The sequence below is a fragment of the Eumetopias jubatus genome, unplaced genomic scaffold (genome assembly GCF_037043125.1).
Source record: "Eumetopias jubatus isolate StellerSeaLion01/CBP00866 unplaced genomic scaffold, mEumJub1_p1.0 scaffold_9, whole genome shotgun sequence".
Classification (NCBI taxonomy): Eukaryota; Metazoa; Chordata; class Mammalia; order Carnivora; family Otariidae; genus Eumetopias; species Eumetopias jubatus.
In genome coordinates this window covers 127,214,181-127,231,151 of record NW_028274815.1, presented here as the reverse complement: position 1 = coordinate 127,231,151, position 16,971 = coordinate 127,214,181, and the positions used below count along the sequence as shown (strand labels likewise).

The 16,971-nt window shown below is 49.5% G+C and overlaps 1 protein-coding gene across 2 annotated transcripts in view; it reads right to left on the bottom strand.

Moving 5' to 3' along the window:
• Positions 1-16,971, bottom strand: part of EYA2 (EYA transcriptional coactivator and phosphatase 2) — a 180,961-nt gene that overhangs the window by 12,617 nt on the left and 151,373 nt on the right. Inside the window, exons 10-13 of one of the 2 annotated variants that reach the window (XM_028122012.2) lie at positions 14,605-14,663; positions 10,617-10,777; positions 6,906-7,020; positions 5,825-5,946 (exon numbers count right to left, since the gene is read on the bottom strand). In XM_028122012.2, coding sequence (XP_027977813.1) covers positions 5,825-5,946; positions 6,906-7,020; positions 10,617-10,777; positions 14,605-14,663 — 457 coding nt within the window. The remainder of the gene's footprint in view (positions 1-5,824; positions 5,947-6,905; positions 7,021-10,616; positions 10,778-14,604; positions 14,664-16,971) is intronic. The other variant, XM_028122013.2, reaches the window with a different exon arrangement.

Sequence of the window (16,971 nt, the reverse complement as noted above, 5' to 3'; positions counted from 1 at the left end):
AAAGAAGCTGGAAAAAGAACAGCAAATAAAGCCTAAACCCAGCAGGAGAAGAGAAATAATAAAGATTAGAGCAGAAATCAATGAAATCGAAACCAAAAGAACAGTAGAACGGATCAGCAAAACTAGGAGCTGGTTCTTTGAAAGAATTAATAAGACTGCTAAACCCCTGGCCAGACTTATCAAAAAGAAAAGAGAAAGAACCCAAATAAATAAAATCATGAATGAAAGAGATCACAACCAACACTGAGAAATACAAACAATTATAAGAACATATTAGGAGCAACTATATGCCAGCAAATTAGACAATCTGGAAGAAATGGATGCATTCCTAGAGACGTATAAACTACCAAAACGGAGCCAGGAAGAACTAGAAAACCTGAACAGACCCATAACCAGCAAGGAAATTGAAGCAGTCATCAAAAATCTCCCAACAAAAGGAGCCCAGGGCCAGATGGCTTCCCAGGGGAATTCTACCAAACATTTAAAGAAGAATTAATACCTATTCTTCTGAAACTGTTCCAAATAATAGAAATGGAAGGAAAGGGTTGCCTGAGGGGTTCAGTCGTTAGGCGTCTGCCTTCGGCTCAGGTCATGATCCCAGGGTCCTGGGATCAAGCCCCACATCGGGCTCCCTGCTCTGCTGGGGGCCTGCTTCTCCCTCTCCCACTCCCCCTGCTTGTGTTCCCTCTCTTGCTGTGTCTGTCTCTGTCAAATAAACATCTTAAAAAAAAAATGGAAGGAAAACTTCCAAACCCATTTTATGAGGCCAGCATTACCTTGATCCCAAAACCAAAGACCCCACCAAAAAGGAGAATTACAGACCAATATCCCTGATGAACATGGATGCAGAGATTCTCACCAAAATACTAGCCAATAGGATCCAACAGTACATTAAAAGGATTATTCACCACGACCAAGTGGGATTTATTCCTGGGCTGCAAGGTTGGTTCAACTTCCACACATCAATCGATGTGATACACTACATTAATAAAAGAAAGGACAAGAGCCATATGATCCCCTCAATAGATGCAGAAAAAGCATTTGACAAAGTACAGCATCCTTTCTTGATTAAAACTCTTCAGAGTATAGGGATAGAGGGTACATACCTCAATATCATAAAAGCCATCTATGAAAAGCCCACAGCGAATATCATCCTACATGGGGAAAAACTGAGAGCTTTTCCCCTAAGGTCAGGAACACGGCAGGGATATCCACTATCACCACTGTTATTCAACATAGTATTAGAAGTCCTAGCCTCAGCAATCAGACAACAAAAAGAAAAGGCCTCCAAATCGGCAAAGAAGAGGTCAAACTCTCACTCTTTGCAGATGACATGACACTTTATGTGGAAAACCCAAAGACGCCACCCCAAAACTGCTAGAACTCATACAGGAATTCAGTGAAGTGGCAGGATATAAAATCAGTGCACAGAAATCAGCTGCACTTCTATACACCAACAAGACAGAAGAGAAATTAAGGGGTCAATCCCATTTACAGTTCTACCCAAAACCATAAGATACCTAGGAATAAATCTAACCAAAGAGGTAAAGAATCTGTTCTCAGTAAACTATAGAAGACTCATGAAAGAAATTGAGGAAGACACAAAGAAATGGAAAAATGTTCCATGCTCATGGATTGGAAGAACAAATATTGTTAAAATGGCTATGCTACCTAGAGCAATCTACACATTTAATGTAATCTCTATCAAAATATCATCAACTTTTTTCACAGAAATGGAACAAATAATCCTAAAATTTGTATGGAACCAGAAAAGACCCCGAATAGCCAGAGGAATGTTGAAAAAGAAAACCAAAGCTGGTGGCATCACAATTCCGGACTTCCAGCTCTACTACAAAGCTGTAATTGTCAAGACAGTGTGGTACTGGCACAAAAACAGACACATAGATCAGTGGAACAGAACAGAGAACTCAGAAGTGGGCTCTCAACTCCATGGGTCAGCTAATCTTCGACAAAGCAGGAAAGAATATCCAATGGAAAAAAGACAGTCTCGTCAACAGATGGTGTTGGGAAAATTGGACAGCCACATGCAGAATAATGAAACTGGACCATTTCCTTACACCACACCCAAAAATAGACTCAAAATAGATGAAAGACCTAAATGTGAGACAGAAATCCATCAAAATCTTTCAGGAGAAGAACACAGACAGCAACCTCTTCAACCTCAGCCACAGCAACTTCTCCCTAGATACATCACCAAAGGCAAGGGAGCAAGGGGGAAAATGAACTATTGGAACTTCATCAAGATAAAAAGCTTCTGCACAGCAAAGGAAACAGTCAACAAAACCAAAGACAACTGACAGAATGGGAGAAGATATTTGCAAATGACATATCAGAGAGAGAGCTAGTATCCAAAATCTATAAAGGACTTATCAAATTCAACACCCAAGGAACAAATAATCCAATCAAGAAATGGGCAGAAGACATGAACAGACATTTCTGCAAAAAAGACATCCCAATGGCCAACAGACACATGAAAAAGTGCTCAACATTGCTCGGCATCAGGGAAATAGAAATCAAAACCTCAATGAGATACCACCTCACACCAGTCAGAATGGCTAAAATTAACAAGTCAGGAAACGACAGATGTTGGCGAGGATGCAGGGAAGGGGGAAACCTCCTACACCATTGGTGGGAATGCAAGCTGGTGCAACCACTCTGGAAAACAGTATGGAGGTTCCTCAAAAAGCTGAAAATAGAGCTACCCTATGGCCCAGCAATTGCACTAGCGGGTATTTACCCCAAAGATACAAATGTAGTAATCCGAAGGGGTACGTGCACCCCAATGTTTATAGCAGCAATGTCCACAAATAGCCAAACTATGGAAAGAACCCAGATGTCCATCAGCAGATGAATGGATTAAAGAAGAAGTGGTATATATATACACAATGGAATATTATGCAGCCGTCAAAAAATGAAATCTTGCCATTTGTAATGACATGGATGGAACTAGAGGGTATTATGCTGAGCGAAATAAGTCAATCAGGGAAAGACAGTTATCATATGATCTCACTGATATGTGGAATTTGAGAAACAAGGCAGAGGATCATAGGGGCAGAGAGGAAAAAATGAAACAAGACGAAACCAGAGAGGGAGACAAACCATAAGAGACTCTTAATCTCAGGAAACAAACTGAGGGTTGCTGGAGTGGAGGGGGTGGGGAGGATGGGGAGGCTGGGTGATGGACATTGGGGAGGCTATGTGTTGTGGTGAGCACTGGGTGTTGTGTAAGACTGATGAATCACAGCCCTGTATCCCTGAAACTAATACATTATATGTTAATAATAATAAAAAAAACACTAGTTCCCTCATACCCATTAGGATAGTTATCAAAAGAGGAGAGAATAGAATAGATGTTGGTGAGGATGTGGAGAAACTGGAACCCTTGGGCCCTGTCGGCGGGAATGCACAACGGTGTGGCCGCTACGGAAAACAGTATGGCGTTCCTCAAAAAAATGAAAAGTAGAATTACCCTATGATCCACCAATTCCACCACTGGGTACATATCCCAAAGAACTGAAAACAGAGTCTGGAAGAGAGATTTGTACACCCGTGTTCATCGCAGCACTGTTTTACAATAGCCAAGAGGGGGAGGCAATCCAAGTGTCCGTGGACAGATGAACGGATAAACGAAATGTAGCACAGACATAAATGGAGTATCACTCAGCCTTAAAAAGGAGAGGGATTCTGACACAGGCTACATCACAGATAGGACCCTTGAGGACATTACGTTACATGAAATAAGCCAGTCACAAAGACAATATATATTCTATGATTCTACTTCTCCGAGGTCCCCAGAGCAGTCACATTCCTAGAGGCAGAAAGTAGAAGGGTGTTTGCCAGGGGCTGGGGGCAGGCAGGAATGGGGAGTTCCTGTTTAATGCAGACCCAGCTTCAGTTCTACAAGATGGAAAGAGCTCTGGAGATGGATGGTGGGGATGGTGGCACAACAGTGGGAATGGGGCTGATACCCCTGAAATATACACTGAAAAATGGTGAGGATGGTAAAGTTCATGTCACGTGTATTTTACCATAATTAAAAAGTATTTAAGAAAGGTTCTCAAGAAGCTGCGAAGTCACATGACTACAGTGTGCAGAAAGACAATGATAGTCTCACCAAGTCCTGTTGCAGAAGCTCTCATGGCCAGACGGGGCCTGAATTTTATGATTTTAAAATCTAAAAATCTAAAGGCACTTTTCTGTAATGTTCAGAGCTAGAACTTAAGTAAAGGCAAAAACCAGTCTGGGAAAATGCTTCCACAATACCATAACTTTTTTTTTTTTTTTTTTTTTTGGTTCTAGGAAAAAAACAAGGGTAAAAATTTCTAATTAAAAACATTTTAAATAAAAATTAAAAAAAAAGGGGGGGTGCCTGGGTGGCTCAGTCGTTAAGCGTCTGCCTTCGGCTCAGGTCATAATCCCAGGGTCCTGGGATTGAGCCCCACGTCGGGCTCCCGGCTCGGTGGGAAGCCTGCTTCTCCCTCTCCCACTCCCCCTGCTTGTGTTCCCTCTCTCGCTGTGTCTCTGTCAAAAAAATAAAAATTAAAAAAAATAAAAACATCTTAACTAACTAGATTTATTTAACATTATTATATAGTTTTAGGTGATATAAGAATAAAAAACTCCAGCCCCTCTCCTCCAAAAACCAATACGACTTGCCCTGATGATAAATGATGCTGTTCATTTTTATTTATTAAATTCTCTTATCTGATGGAAGCTCTGAGCCTAAGGCTTGTTCTCTTCGTTAATAAAGATTATCAAGCAGTAAGAGAGGTGTCAAAGTAGGATACCACTAAACTGAGATTCTCTCCTTAAAAGAGAATTAAAAAAAAACACAAATTTTTGTCTGTGTGGTTCAAGGTTGGATTCAAGTTTATTTGACGGCTTGTACCACCTAAATTAAAAATCACCTCATGTGCTATGCTGTGGTGGAAACTATTTTCCTGTTTTTTTTTTAAGATTTTCTTTTTTCATTTAATAGAGACAGAGAGACAGACACAGAGACAAAGCATGAGCAGGAGGGAGAGGGAGGAAGCAGGCTCCCCACTGAGCAGGGCACCCGATGTGGGGCTCGATCCCAGGACCCTGAGATCACGACCTGAGCCGAAGGCAGATGCTTAATTAACTGAGCCACCCAGGTGCCCCTACTTTCCTCTTCTTAGTAATAGAATTCCATGACTTACCTGTGTTCATGGCACTTAGCTATGGACTACGTTTCCCAGCCTCCCTTGCCACTAGTCGTGGCCATGTGACTAAGCGGGGGCCCAGAGGAGGTGAGCAGAGGCACCAGGTATCCCATTTGAGTCCTGGTCTTAAAACATTTGACATGTATGACTCACTCCTTCCCCTCTTCCCCTAAGCTGGAACGATAATGTGGCAGGATTCTGATTTAACCACACATGAGAATAAAACCACAGGGGCTGGTGGAAAAATAAGATGGGAAGGACCTGGGGTCCTGGGCGAGTTTGCGGACAGAGCTGCCCCACGAGCCTGAGTCACTCACCTCTAGTCTGTTGACCTGTGAGAGAGAAAGAAGCTTGGATTCTGACGTAAGTCCTGTATTTGGGTGTGTGTTATAGCAACCTTGCAGATAACCTAACTTTAGAAAACGATGGTCCTAACCACTTTCTCTGGAAGCTGAGGTTAGAACGAGTGGTTTGTGGGATCGTTCTGGGGATCTGAGTCATGGCCATGGACAAGTTCTTTAGCTTTCTTAGTGCCCTTTTCCTTAAGCTTCCCAAATGCGGGATGGAGAGCTAGCCTCACCCTCCCTCCCTGCATCACCGTGAGGTCTGGTTCTCCCTACCTGTCTTCGTTGCACTGTAGATGTTCTCAATAGGAAACACGGAGCCCAGTCCATACAGCAGGACTTTGGCTAACGCAGGGATTAGTTGAGTGGTAGTGACCAGCACGTTGACACAGTTGGGCCTGAGGACAGAGAAGACTGTAGGTCAGAACACCAGGGCCAGGCCTCCTCACCCTGCAGCACGAGCCTGGAGTCGGCAGGAGCCCTGGTGGGGTTTGGAGCTCTGGCTAAGTCATCTTCAGGTGAGGGGAGGCCCAAAGATCCTTCAGCTGTTCCTCTTTTAAGCCTGAGGCTGCCTGGCACATTGAAACGCAATCCTGTAATATTACTTACAGTGTTAAGTGTTAATACTTATTTAAAACAAATGTTTCTTGCAAGGGTCCACACTTACATAGCTGCAGCTGCCTATCAGGGATGTAAATGAGTAATATGGATCAGGTGTAGGGCAACAGGGAGCGGTGAGGACTGGGGTAAACTGGAGAACACCTGCCGGTTCTGATATTTTGACAGAACCTAGAAATCTGGAGCTATGGATTACTTTCCCAGTCTTTGGGACAAAGTGTGTATCAAACAGGACACATCCGCAGGACAGAGCCAGCTCATGGCCTGCCATCTTGTAACCATTTATATGCTGGGACACAAGATTTTTGGACGCTAGTGCAGGGGGTTATTTGTTCTCTGGCTCAGATGATCTTGTTAAAGAGCAAGAGGCAATTTATTGGGAGGCCTGGAATGAAACTCCTTACCCTGTATTTGCCTGCCAGATGATCTGTGGCCCACTATAAAATGATTTTCAGAGGGCTTTGTTGGGACTGGCGGGTGTTGTGGGCAACAGCGGATGGGACAGACCGACCTACATACAAAGCTCTGCTGGACCCTGAGAAGTCTTAGCACCTGTTTGCTCAGCGGTGGTACAAGGTTTCCATGGTACTGTGTGACTCCTCAGCTTTATCAAATGTCTGGAAAGTGTGCAAGTGAGAATGTGGAGAGTCCAATTCTTCAAGTATGGAAATGGAGGAGCCACCACTCTCAAATGGGAAAAAGTTCAGGGGCAGGAAGGCAAATAGGGGCTCCCACCTACCGGGAATTGATGAGGTTAAGCGCCTTGAGAGAGTGGGTCAGCCAGAGGTCGGTCAGAGCTTCCAGTTCAGCTCTGAGCTGTAGCCAAGTCTCTCTTTTGGGAGCTCCTATCAAGCCTATGGACAAGGAAAATAAAGACGTGGTATTCATCATTTGAGAGGTCTGGGGAGGGGGGTGGTTAGGGAAGGGGAATCTAGCTGCTGGTACCCTGACATTTCAAATCAGGTGATATCCAAGGTCAACTTTATCCAGTGATTTTAATCTTATTTTGTGATTGATTGATCCACTGACTGACCCACTCATCCACCCGGCCATCCCTCCATCCGTCCCTCTGCCCGTCCATCCAACAAAGAATTCGGGAGTGCCTTTTGTGTGCTCAGTACTGTAATAGGCACTGCATATACAGATGAACAAAAAATGCAGACTGTAGAGTTTGTACTGTTACAGCGGAGACAAAAAATGAATAAAATAAAAACGGTTAACATTTATTGAGTGCTTACTGTGTGTATGGCCTGTGTTTTTTTTTTGGCCTGTGCTTTTTAATAGGATTTATTTCACTCACTTTCACAGTGCCCCTAGAGGTGGACACTATTTTTTCACACTGAGATATAACTGACATAGAACACTGTGGAAGTCAGGTGGAGAAGCTGAGGCTTAGTGAGGTCAACTGACTTGCTCACGGCAGGAAGTATGGAGACAGGTGTACCCAGGCAGCGGGCCTCCAGAGCCCACTCCACGGGCTCTCTAGAGCTGACTGTCAGTCTCTCAGCCGTCAAGGCCCTTAAGATGAAGTTCAGCTTCCAGAGCCCCTGCCCCTGCTCAGTTGCTTACCTCATCTCTTGCCATTGCCTTGCTGTCCTTCCATTCCCGCCCTGGTGGCCCCCTTTTTGTCCCCTGATACACCAGGTGCGTTCCTACGTCATCTCAGAACCTGGACCACTCTTCGTATCTTCCTTTCCCTGTTTGCCTAAGTCCTTTACACTCCGTTTCCAATGTCATTTCTTCTGGAAGGCCTACCCTGGTCAGGTCTCTATTTTACACCCTCCCAACACACCGCACCTCTTCTCCTGGCACACTTGTCACAACTATGATTTCAAACACATCTGTGTAATCATGTGTTCGATGTCTGCTTCGGCCACCACACCGTTGCCTCCATGAGGGCAGGGACCGAGCCGGTTTTGTTTACCACCGCGGAACCAGCCCCTGGGCAGTGCTCTCGCAGGGACTGGTGCACGGCTCGTGCCGATTTGGTGTTTGTTCAAGGGAGAAGGAATTCACTAGGACAAGACGCTGCAGGTGGTCTCTGGCTTTGCCTTCTCTCTGCCCCTTCCCCACAGCCCTTAATAACAATACAAACTGTCAGGGGCACGGGACCATATGGTTTACAAGAGGCTTCCCACGCGTGCTGCCACGGGTAGTCAGCTGGTCAACCCCTCCTACTTTGCCCTAGGAAGTATGCTTCAGGCTTCTGTCTGCTTGCCCCTTACCGGCAGCTTTTCCCCAGGCTCGGCCTCCTTCCCCAGACAAGAGCAACATTCAAGAAGTGCTCACTGCACGGCGGCCCAGTTCTCAGCAACTCCCATGTGTTAATTCACATTATCCTGACATTTATCCTATGAGTTGGGCAGCATCACTATTCCCATCTGACACCTGAAGAAACTGAGGCACGAAGGGGTCAAGTAACCTGTTCAAGGGTTGTAACAGGACATGGTAGAGGGAGGTGTGATATCAGGCAAAGGCCTCTGAACCCAGTCCTGCCTCCCGATGTTGACTTGTTAAGCCTTTCCCATTTTCACCCTGTATCTTGTGGATGTCTCTCTTCTGAGCACAACTTCCCAAACCCTCAGGATCCTGGGGTGTTGGTGACCCCTGGGGTTGGAGGCTGGGGTCCTCACCACGCCAGTTCTATGATGCAGAAAGAGCTGGGGGGGCCGCCCGCGGAGTCCTGCCACCTGCAGGCTCCCCTCACCTGTTGACACACCGCGCAATCCCCCCTCAGCTCAGGGGAGAGCAGAGCAGCCTGACAGGAGCCCCGGGTGCTTCCTGGGGCTTAACCTGGATGAGGAGCAGGTGGCCCCTGCTGGCCGCCTCCATCCCTGTCTCCTCTACTCCAAGCACACCTGCTCCCCTCCTTGCTCCACGTCTACAGACTTGGGTGTGAGAGGCTACCGAGTGTGGGCAGTGGTGGCGAAGCCGCCGGCCTTGGGTTCCACTGTGGTGGCTCTGCCACCTGGGCTGTGTGATGCTGGCCAGGTTACTTAACGTCTCTGATCTCAGTTTCCACCTTTATAGCACACAGATGAGAAAAGCACTTACCTCACAGGGCTGTGGTAAAGAGCAAATAAGACAGTAGGTGAAAAGCCCTCCTAACAGAGCCCGGCCTACAGTGAGTGCTCAGTAAACATTAGCTACGGTCAGGACTGTGTAGGGTCGCAGCCACGGACTGGAGACACAGAAGAACCTGAAAGACTCCCAAGCAAAACTGAAAGGAGCCAGTGACAAATGCGACCATTTGCTGAGCCGCTGCCTCAGGCACAGAGTCATAACTTCTGTGCCTATTAACAACAAACCTTTCCATAACCCAGGGAGACAGAATTGTTTTTATCCCCATTTCACAGATTTAGATGCTGAGGCTCAGGGAGGTAGCCAGAAAGTGGAGTCATTGGGACTGGAAGTAGGTTCTGTCCAGTTTGAGACCCTAGATTCTTCCTGGGACTCTACTCTTTCTGGGGCAGGAGGAGGGAGCCCTAGAAGCTTTGGGGGCCAAGGGGCATATGGCAGACACTACCAGCTGCCTACTCAGACCTTTTCCCTTTATGGGCCTGTAACTGGGTCCATGCATTGTGACAATCAAAACACCCCCAAATGCCTCCTGGGGGAGAAGCAGTATCAGCTCCTGTTAAGAACCGCTGGCCCAGAGAATTCCAGAAAAGCGATCTAGGGCCTGGCACTGCAGAGCAAGCCTTGCCCATAGGCCCTTCCAGACTTCTCATCCAGTGCCACGACCAATGCTCTCTTGCTGCCGAAGCCGGCGGCTCTCACCTTGACCGCACATCAGGGCCTGAACCCTGTGATCCTGACCCCAGCTGCAGCCAGGCCGAGAACATCAGAGCTGGAAATGCCCCAGGTGGTTCCAATATGAGAACCAGCGCCTTCCAGGCCTTCTCCAACTTCAGTGTTTCCACAGATTACCGGGAATCTTGTTAAAAACGCAGAATCTGACCCAGTGGCCTGGAGGGGCCCCCAGAGTCTGGCAACAAAGCTGATGCTTACGCAGCTGGTCTGCAGCCCACTGTCGGAGCAGCAGGGGCCGAAGCCACCGGTCCCCCAACTTCAGCAAGTGACCGAGGCGCCCGGAGGGCGTGTTGTAACACAGGTGGCGAGGCCACCCCAGCCTCCTCAGGCCACACCTGATGTAGCCATCGGCGGGGGGGGGGTGGCCCCTAAGCCCGCCCCACCGCTCGTGGGCTGTGGGATCCCGGGCAGGCTGTCATCTATTCCTCAGTCTCCCGCCCCACACCCACCCCAAGTGAGGACACAGAAACGCTCGTGCCCCTTCCAGAGCGCGCCCCGAGGCGTGCACTGAGCAAGCTGGTGTCTGCGCACGCAAGGGGCCGTGGCCACCCTTGACCCTGCCTCGGCCCGGGGTGCGGCCTGAGCAGGGCAGCCAGCCCTCCCCGCTCCCCCTGCGTGGGGGGCACCGGCCACTCACCACCGACGTTGTTCTTGTAGGTGTTGTACATCTCCTTCACCCGCCGGTAGCGGAAGGCCAGCTTCCTCATCCAGTCCACGCCGCCGTGGACGCCGGAGCCCAGGCACAGGTTGGCTCCCGGGGCCGAGCTGTGGAAGCCGTCAGTGGAGAAGTTGTACGTGCTGGGGGGGGGGGGGGGGAGAGATACTGTCGGTGGGCAAGGGGGGGGCTCTTTGCCAGGAGCCCACAGGCCCCACAGAGCCAGGAAGCCCCTGCGTGCAGTGGCCAAGCTAGGAAAAGCCCCGCCCCGCCTTTAGAATTCAAAACCAGAAGGGAATTCCAAAAAATGGTTGCAGCTGGTTCATCCTGACAGAAGAGTCCAGAAGAAAACGTGTTAGTTCCTCCTACTTCGATCCCCAAATCTGCACTGCTCCGTGTTCCCTGTAAGGCCTGGCTGCCAACCCTTTCTTCCCATTCTGTGACATCTCCGTATCTTTCCACAGAAATAACCATAATTTTTTTGATTTGTTAAATTAGGCAGAGCCGATTGCTGGGGCTTTGCAGATACAATCCTCCACTCCGAATGAAGCATGTCGGCCTAAGAAGTGCTCTGTGTGGACTGGGGACGAAGCCAGAGTGTCCCACAAAGCTGACGACAGATGTGGCAGCTGAGAACCCGAACAGGAGAGTGCGGGCGACTCGCTGCCTACAGCAACCAGCACGTGAGAATGAAAACCCCAACGCGCCAGAGACCCCCCCATCTTCCTTCCCTCCGCCAGAAGCTTTGCTGGAGGTTTGCAAAATCACCGTCGGAAGGGGAAAACCAGAGCGTGACAAGGGATATGTGTATAGTATGACCCAAAGCTTTAAAAATGAGTCTCTTCCTAGGGGCACCTGCGTGGCTGTTGGTTCAGCGTCAGACTCTTGATTTTGGTTCAGGTCGTGATCTCAGGGTCATGAGATGGAGCCTCGCGTGGGGCTCTGTACCGGGCGTGCAGCCTGTTTGAGATTCTCTCTCTTCCTCTGTGCCGCCCCCTCAACCCCCCCCCCCCGCCCCGCCATGAGTCTCTTCCTAGAAAAGAGCAGAAGGAAACAGGTCAATATGGTTCTATGGCTGTCTCAGGGTGTGAGTTTGGCTGATTTTTTCCCTCTTTGCACTATTTTGCACTTTCTAGATGTTCTAGGATAAGCCGAAGAGTGGAAACAGAAAGACATTTTTTACAAAGATGCGGTGCAGCAGGAATGTAGCAACACTTGGAAGCCGTATCTCACGTACCTCCCCGTACTTCAGGGCCCCTGCTGCTGCAGAGGTCAAAGGGCATTTGGAAAGTGCAAGGTGCTAGGTCATGCTCCCTGTGGGGCACCTGAACACAGCGTGATGGGACATGTGGCTGTCACCCTCCATTCTGTCTGGGGCTCAGCCTTACTCGAGCAGAGGCCAGGCCTTACTCTTGGGTCGAAAACTCTTCCCAGGGAAGAGGCTTTGGTTGTGATAACAAAAACTCTGCTGGAGCCACAGGAACACCTGGGGCGAATGTCTCCGACTCAAGAGCTAATTGCACCTTGGGGGCTCCCTGGGGCATGCAAGCCAGGACACTGGCCCATGCGACTTGATCCTCAAGGCTTCGAACATATACTCCGGTGTGCCTCCTGACTCGTCTGCAGCCTCGTGTTGAGCAGCAGTGAGCTCGGGAGCCAGAATAGTCCATTCACCCTGAAATTCCTCCTTGGTCATGGCCTTTGCAGCAGTGGCCTGCTCTTCCTTCTCAGTCTCTTCAGAAGTCTCCGCAGAAGCCAAGATTTGGTGAGGCCTCCCGTGGGTGCTCATAGGGGATGGTGCCACAGATGTGCAGGACTTCCAGGGCTGGGACCCGCCACATCGGACTCGCCCTGTGAGCCCCCTTGCTGCCGGATGGGGTGGCAGGGTCCACGTGGCACAGGGGAGAGTCTGTGACACAGCTACGGTAGGCAGAGTAGCACCTCTGGTGGTCGGCGGTCAGCCCTGGGGACAGCAGCTACCAGAGGTCGTGGCTCCCGGAAGGCTGCGTGGATCTGGTTGGTGAAGGTTCCAGGAGCGGGGTGGCCACCGGACTGGCCCCCAGACAGCAGCAGCACAGCTCGCCGGCCAGGATTCCCAGAGGCTAGGACGTGGGCGTCAGCCGTGTCTTCAATGGCAACCGCGTGACGAGCTGCCAGCAGAGCTTCTCCCACGTCCTCTTCAGATTTATGTTTGCGCCAATACTGTTCCCTCTGTGCATGTACGGTTCCGTGTGGAAGTCAAGGTTGGTGCCACCTACGTGAGTTCCTGCTGCAAGGAATTTGAAGACATCCTCCTGCTTCAGTGGCAGGACACCAAGGGCTCCGGACATGGTGGAAGTTTCCTTTAAGTTGCAACGGGAACCCAGGACTATGCCTTCTGGGCCCCTCTTGGAGTAGTGTGGAAAGGCCAGAAAATTGATTCTTGAAAAAGAACACATACTAAAAACTCCGAGGACACCCTGGGGGAGGTGGCCAGATGTTCTGCCAAGAGAACAGGAGGGCAGGGAAGGACATCCATGAATCCTACCTCCCCTACCTACTGGCTGTGTGAGGTTCGGCAGGTTACTTAACCTCTCTGTGCCTCCCATTCCCCACCTGTAAAATGGGGATGATGAGAAAAGCAGGTGTTGTTCCCTAGGGTAACTGTGAAGATGAGGGAGTTAATGCACGTAAGGTGTCTGGGACAGGGCGTGTGCAAAATAAGGGCATTGCCAAGGTTGGTTTCTGCAGTGAACTGAAAAAAACCAAAGAAGGTACATTTGATGCTTGGTGCCTGGCACACAGTAGGGACTCAAAAGAGATTGCTTGAATGAATACATGGAGAATTTGGTGTCTGTGGGGAAAACCATCCTCGGATTGTGGGTTCTGGAAGTGATGTCCCAAACAGCTCAGCATGAGACGGCCTTCAGAGGAACCTGCTCTCAGTCCCATGCCAGCCAGCTACAGGGGAAACGTTATAAAAGTGGAACCCTGGTTGCTCATTGCCGTGAGGGGAAGAGTGGCTCCCAGCTATGATGTCATGGAAAGGACACAATTAACCTTGATCTGGGGTTTATTTACTCCATAAATGGAGAAGCCCTGGCTGGCACCAGAGCCTTGCTCCTTGCCAGTCCTGACTGCGAGGGATTTTCAGAATGGCTAATTAATATGAAGCAGGTGCCTGCCTCTCACTTCTAGTTGTGCTGGCCTTTGAAAAGACTTCCAGGGCCCAGAGACAGAAGCTTTGACTTCTTTTTTTGGAGTAAGATGGAAGACACATCTAGGAAGCAAACACTAGGTGAAGTTACTGGTCCCATAAGCAAAACATCATGCAGTCTAATAATATTTTTGATGGGCCAAGAGGCACTGGGCTGGGATAATTTTGGATAAGCACAGATTAACTCTGGTTCCATTTTTATAAGGTTTTCTCAGGGGCAGGCTTGGAACATTCCAGCCACATTCCTCTGAAAGCTGTCTCGTTTTGAGCAGTTGGGTACCTTATTTCGGGAATCCATGTCCTAAGAGTGTTGTCCCCTAGAAACTAGACATACCGCTTACTCAGTCAAGAAATATCTTTTTGAGTATCGACTGTATCAATATTCATATTAAATAATATATGTATGCTAACGAAGCAATCAAACCTTTGAAGAAGGGGTGCCGAACTCTTCGTGATGGTGATTCTGGGAGGCAAGGTTAGAAGTGACGTATGAATTTTTTACAATATGCATGCATTACTTTGGGAAGCAGACAGGAAACCATTGAGAGATAAACATAAGGAGAGTCACAGAGAGTCTGTGAAAATCTCAGCCTTTGTGATTGGAGGTGATGCTGAGGAGGCTGCAGGGTGGCGGTCGGGGCTGCGACCCTGGGTTCTGACCCAGGCAGGGGCACTCATCCTGATAACCCAGCCCGCCCCTCCTCTCTGCTTCTGGTGAAAGGCAAGCTCAATAACCAATCAAAAGGGGGCAGTTCTGGCTCCCCACACTCCTACCTTAGGTCCTGCCCATTGTCATCGGAGGAGACATCGTCAACGTGGATCTGGTCACAATCCTGTGGAGAATGTGGTAAGAAGAGAAAAAGAGGGAGAAGGAAGACTGGTTAATCCTTTTTTTTTTTTTTCCTAAAGATTTTACTTATTTATTTGTCAGAGAAAAAGACAGCACAAGCAGGGGGAGCGGCAGGCAGAGGGAGAAGCAGGCTCCCTGCTGAGCAGGGAGCCCGACATGGGACTCGATCCCTGGATCCTGGGATCAAGACCTGAGCTGAAGGCAGCCTCCTAACCGACTGAGCCACCCAGGCGTCCCATGACTGGTTAATCTGATGTGGTCTCTCAGAGGGTTGGTTTCATAAGCTGAGCACTGCCCTGGGAGGCAGGAGTTCTGAATTCTAGCGTGAGCTTTGCCACTAAAGGTTAGTGACCTCCCATTAAGTCTCATCCCTTCTTCTGCCTTCGGTACCCTTATAAATGAGGTTGGCTGTTAAGGGGGAGAGACCATATAATTTATCATGCAAACCCAGTTTGTTTTGCAAGTAAAGGGGGCTGCTGTTAAGATTACATTAGGAGGACAGGCGCAGAACAGGACCACCCCCCTCCGCCCCTGAGTATGTGAGGACATACAGTCACCCTGGCCCCACGGCCGAGGCCTTTGCCTTAATCAAGTTACGTTCTCTGCTCGGAAGGCTCTGCTGCCTTCATCCGCTTAGTGAACCTTGTATTCATCAACATTCACTTCTGGAGGTACCCCCGCCCCCAGCCCTCCTCTGTGTCCCATGCTCTGCGGTCAGCATCGATTGGGCACTGAGTCTACTGTATAATGTATAATGCTTGCCATCCAGCAGACTCCAGAGCCATGCTGCTTTCCACCACTCACAGATCTCTCCGTTCCCTTCGGGGAAACACCCTAGCACGTGTGAGCTAAGAAAGAGGGGAGGGCACATGACCCAGGCTTGACCAAGCGGAGAGACCCGGCCTCGGTGACTGTGTCAAAGATGAGCATGTAGTCTAAACTGGACCAGGGAGAGCCAGCCCTGGGACTTGGGCTGAGACCTTGGGGAAGGGGCCTCTCCTTCACTGTAGCTGCCACATGGTGGGATTAAGCCTGGAGAAAAGCAGATCTGAGAGCTGGAGACAGGGCTGAAGCCCTGATCACAGTATTTGATCCCCTGGATCCAGCCCCAGCTGAAACCAGAAACCAGGCCACCATGACTGTGGTAAGCTGAATAATGCCCTCCACCCTCAAATGTCCCTGCCCTAATCCCAGGGGCCTTACATGGCAAAAGGGACTTTGCAAGATGTGATTCAGTTAAAGGTCTTGAGATGGGAAGAGTCTTCTGGATTATCTAGGTGGGCCCTAAATGTTTACATTACAAGGGGTCCTGTAAGGAAGAAGCAGAGGGGTATTTGAAGACAGAAAGGGGAAGGGGACAGGGGTGGTACTGGGGTACGCGGGAGATGGAGGAAGAAGCCACACGTCCAGAAATACGGGGGCCCACTACACCAAAAAAGGCCGGGATTCCTCCCCTCAGAGCTTCCAGAGGAAACCAGCCTCGCCAACGTCTTCAGCCCCGGGAGACTGGTTCTGGACTTCCGACCTTCTGAACGGTAAGAGAACACAGTCGTGTGGTTCGGAGTCGGCTCCAGCTGTGTGACCTCCAGCCGGTGGCATAACCACCCTGAGCCCCCGAGGTCGGGCTGGGAAACGCGAGACGGCGGAACCTCCTTCACGGGCTTGGCGTGAGGAGAAGGGAGGTGCTGGGCGGAGAGCATCCAGGGCAGGGATGGATGGTACGGAGCAGGCGTGGCGTGAATGTTAGTTTCTGTTATTGTATGAAGATTTAGAAATGTCCCCGTGTTGGTTGCAAGGTCATTTCAGGGGGCAGGTGTCTCCTGGAAAACACTGCTAGGGAGAGGAGAAGCACGTGGAATTCTGAGCTCGACACTAAGAAAAAAGTTGGCGGTGACATCTCTGGACTGTTGATAGGAGGGTAGAATCTGGGGAAAAAGAAGGTGCTTTCAACATTTTGAGCACCATCTCTTTTTACATAAGGAAGAGGCTTGAACTTATCTTTGAGACTAGCAGCTCTGAGGGGGGTGGGGATGATGGGAACCCCTTCCCTCATTAATTTTTAGAAAACCTATAGGGGTAACCATGTTGTTATGGAGATGTGGGGGCGGGGTGGGGACAGTGGCATTTGGGGCGGCCTGGGCTACTCTGTGGGGATTGAGGCTGGAACCTTGGAGAAAGGGGTGGTGTGGCCACTGGTCTCTCTCTGGTCCCATGAAAGGGCTTTGCATTCAAAAGGGGTTTGCCAGAAGGTGAGGTTCGCTTCCAGAGTCCCTGGCACACTCTGGCCCACA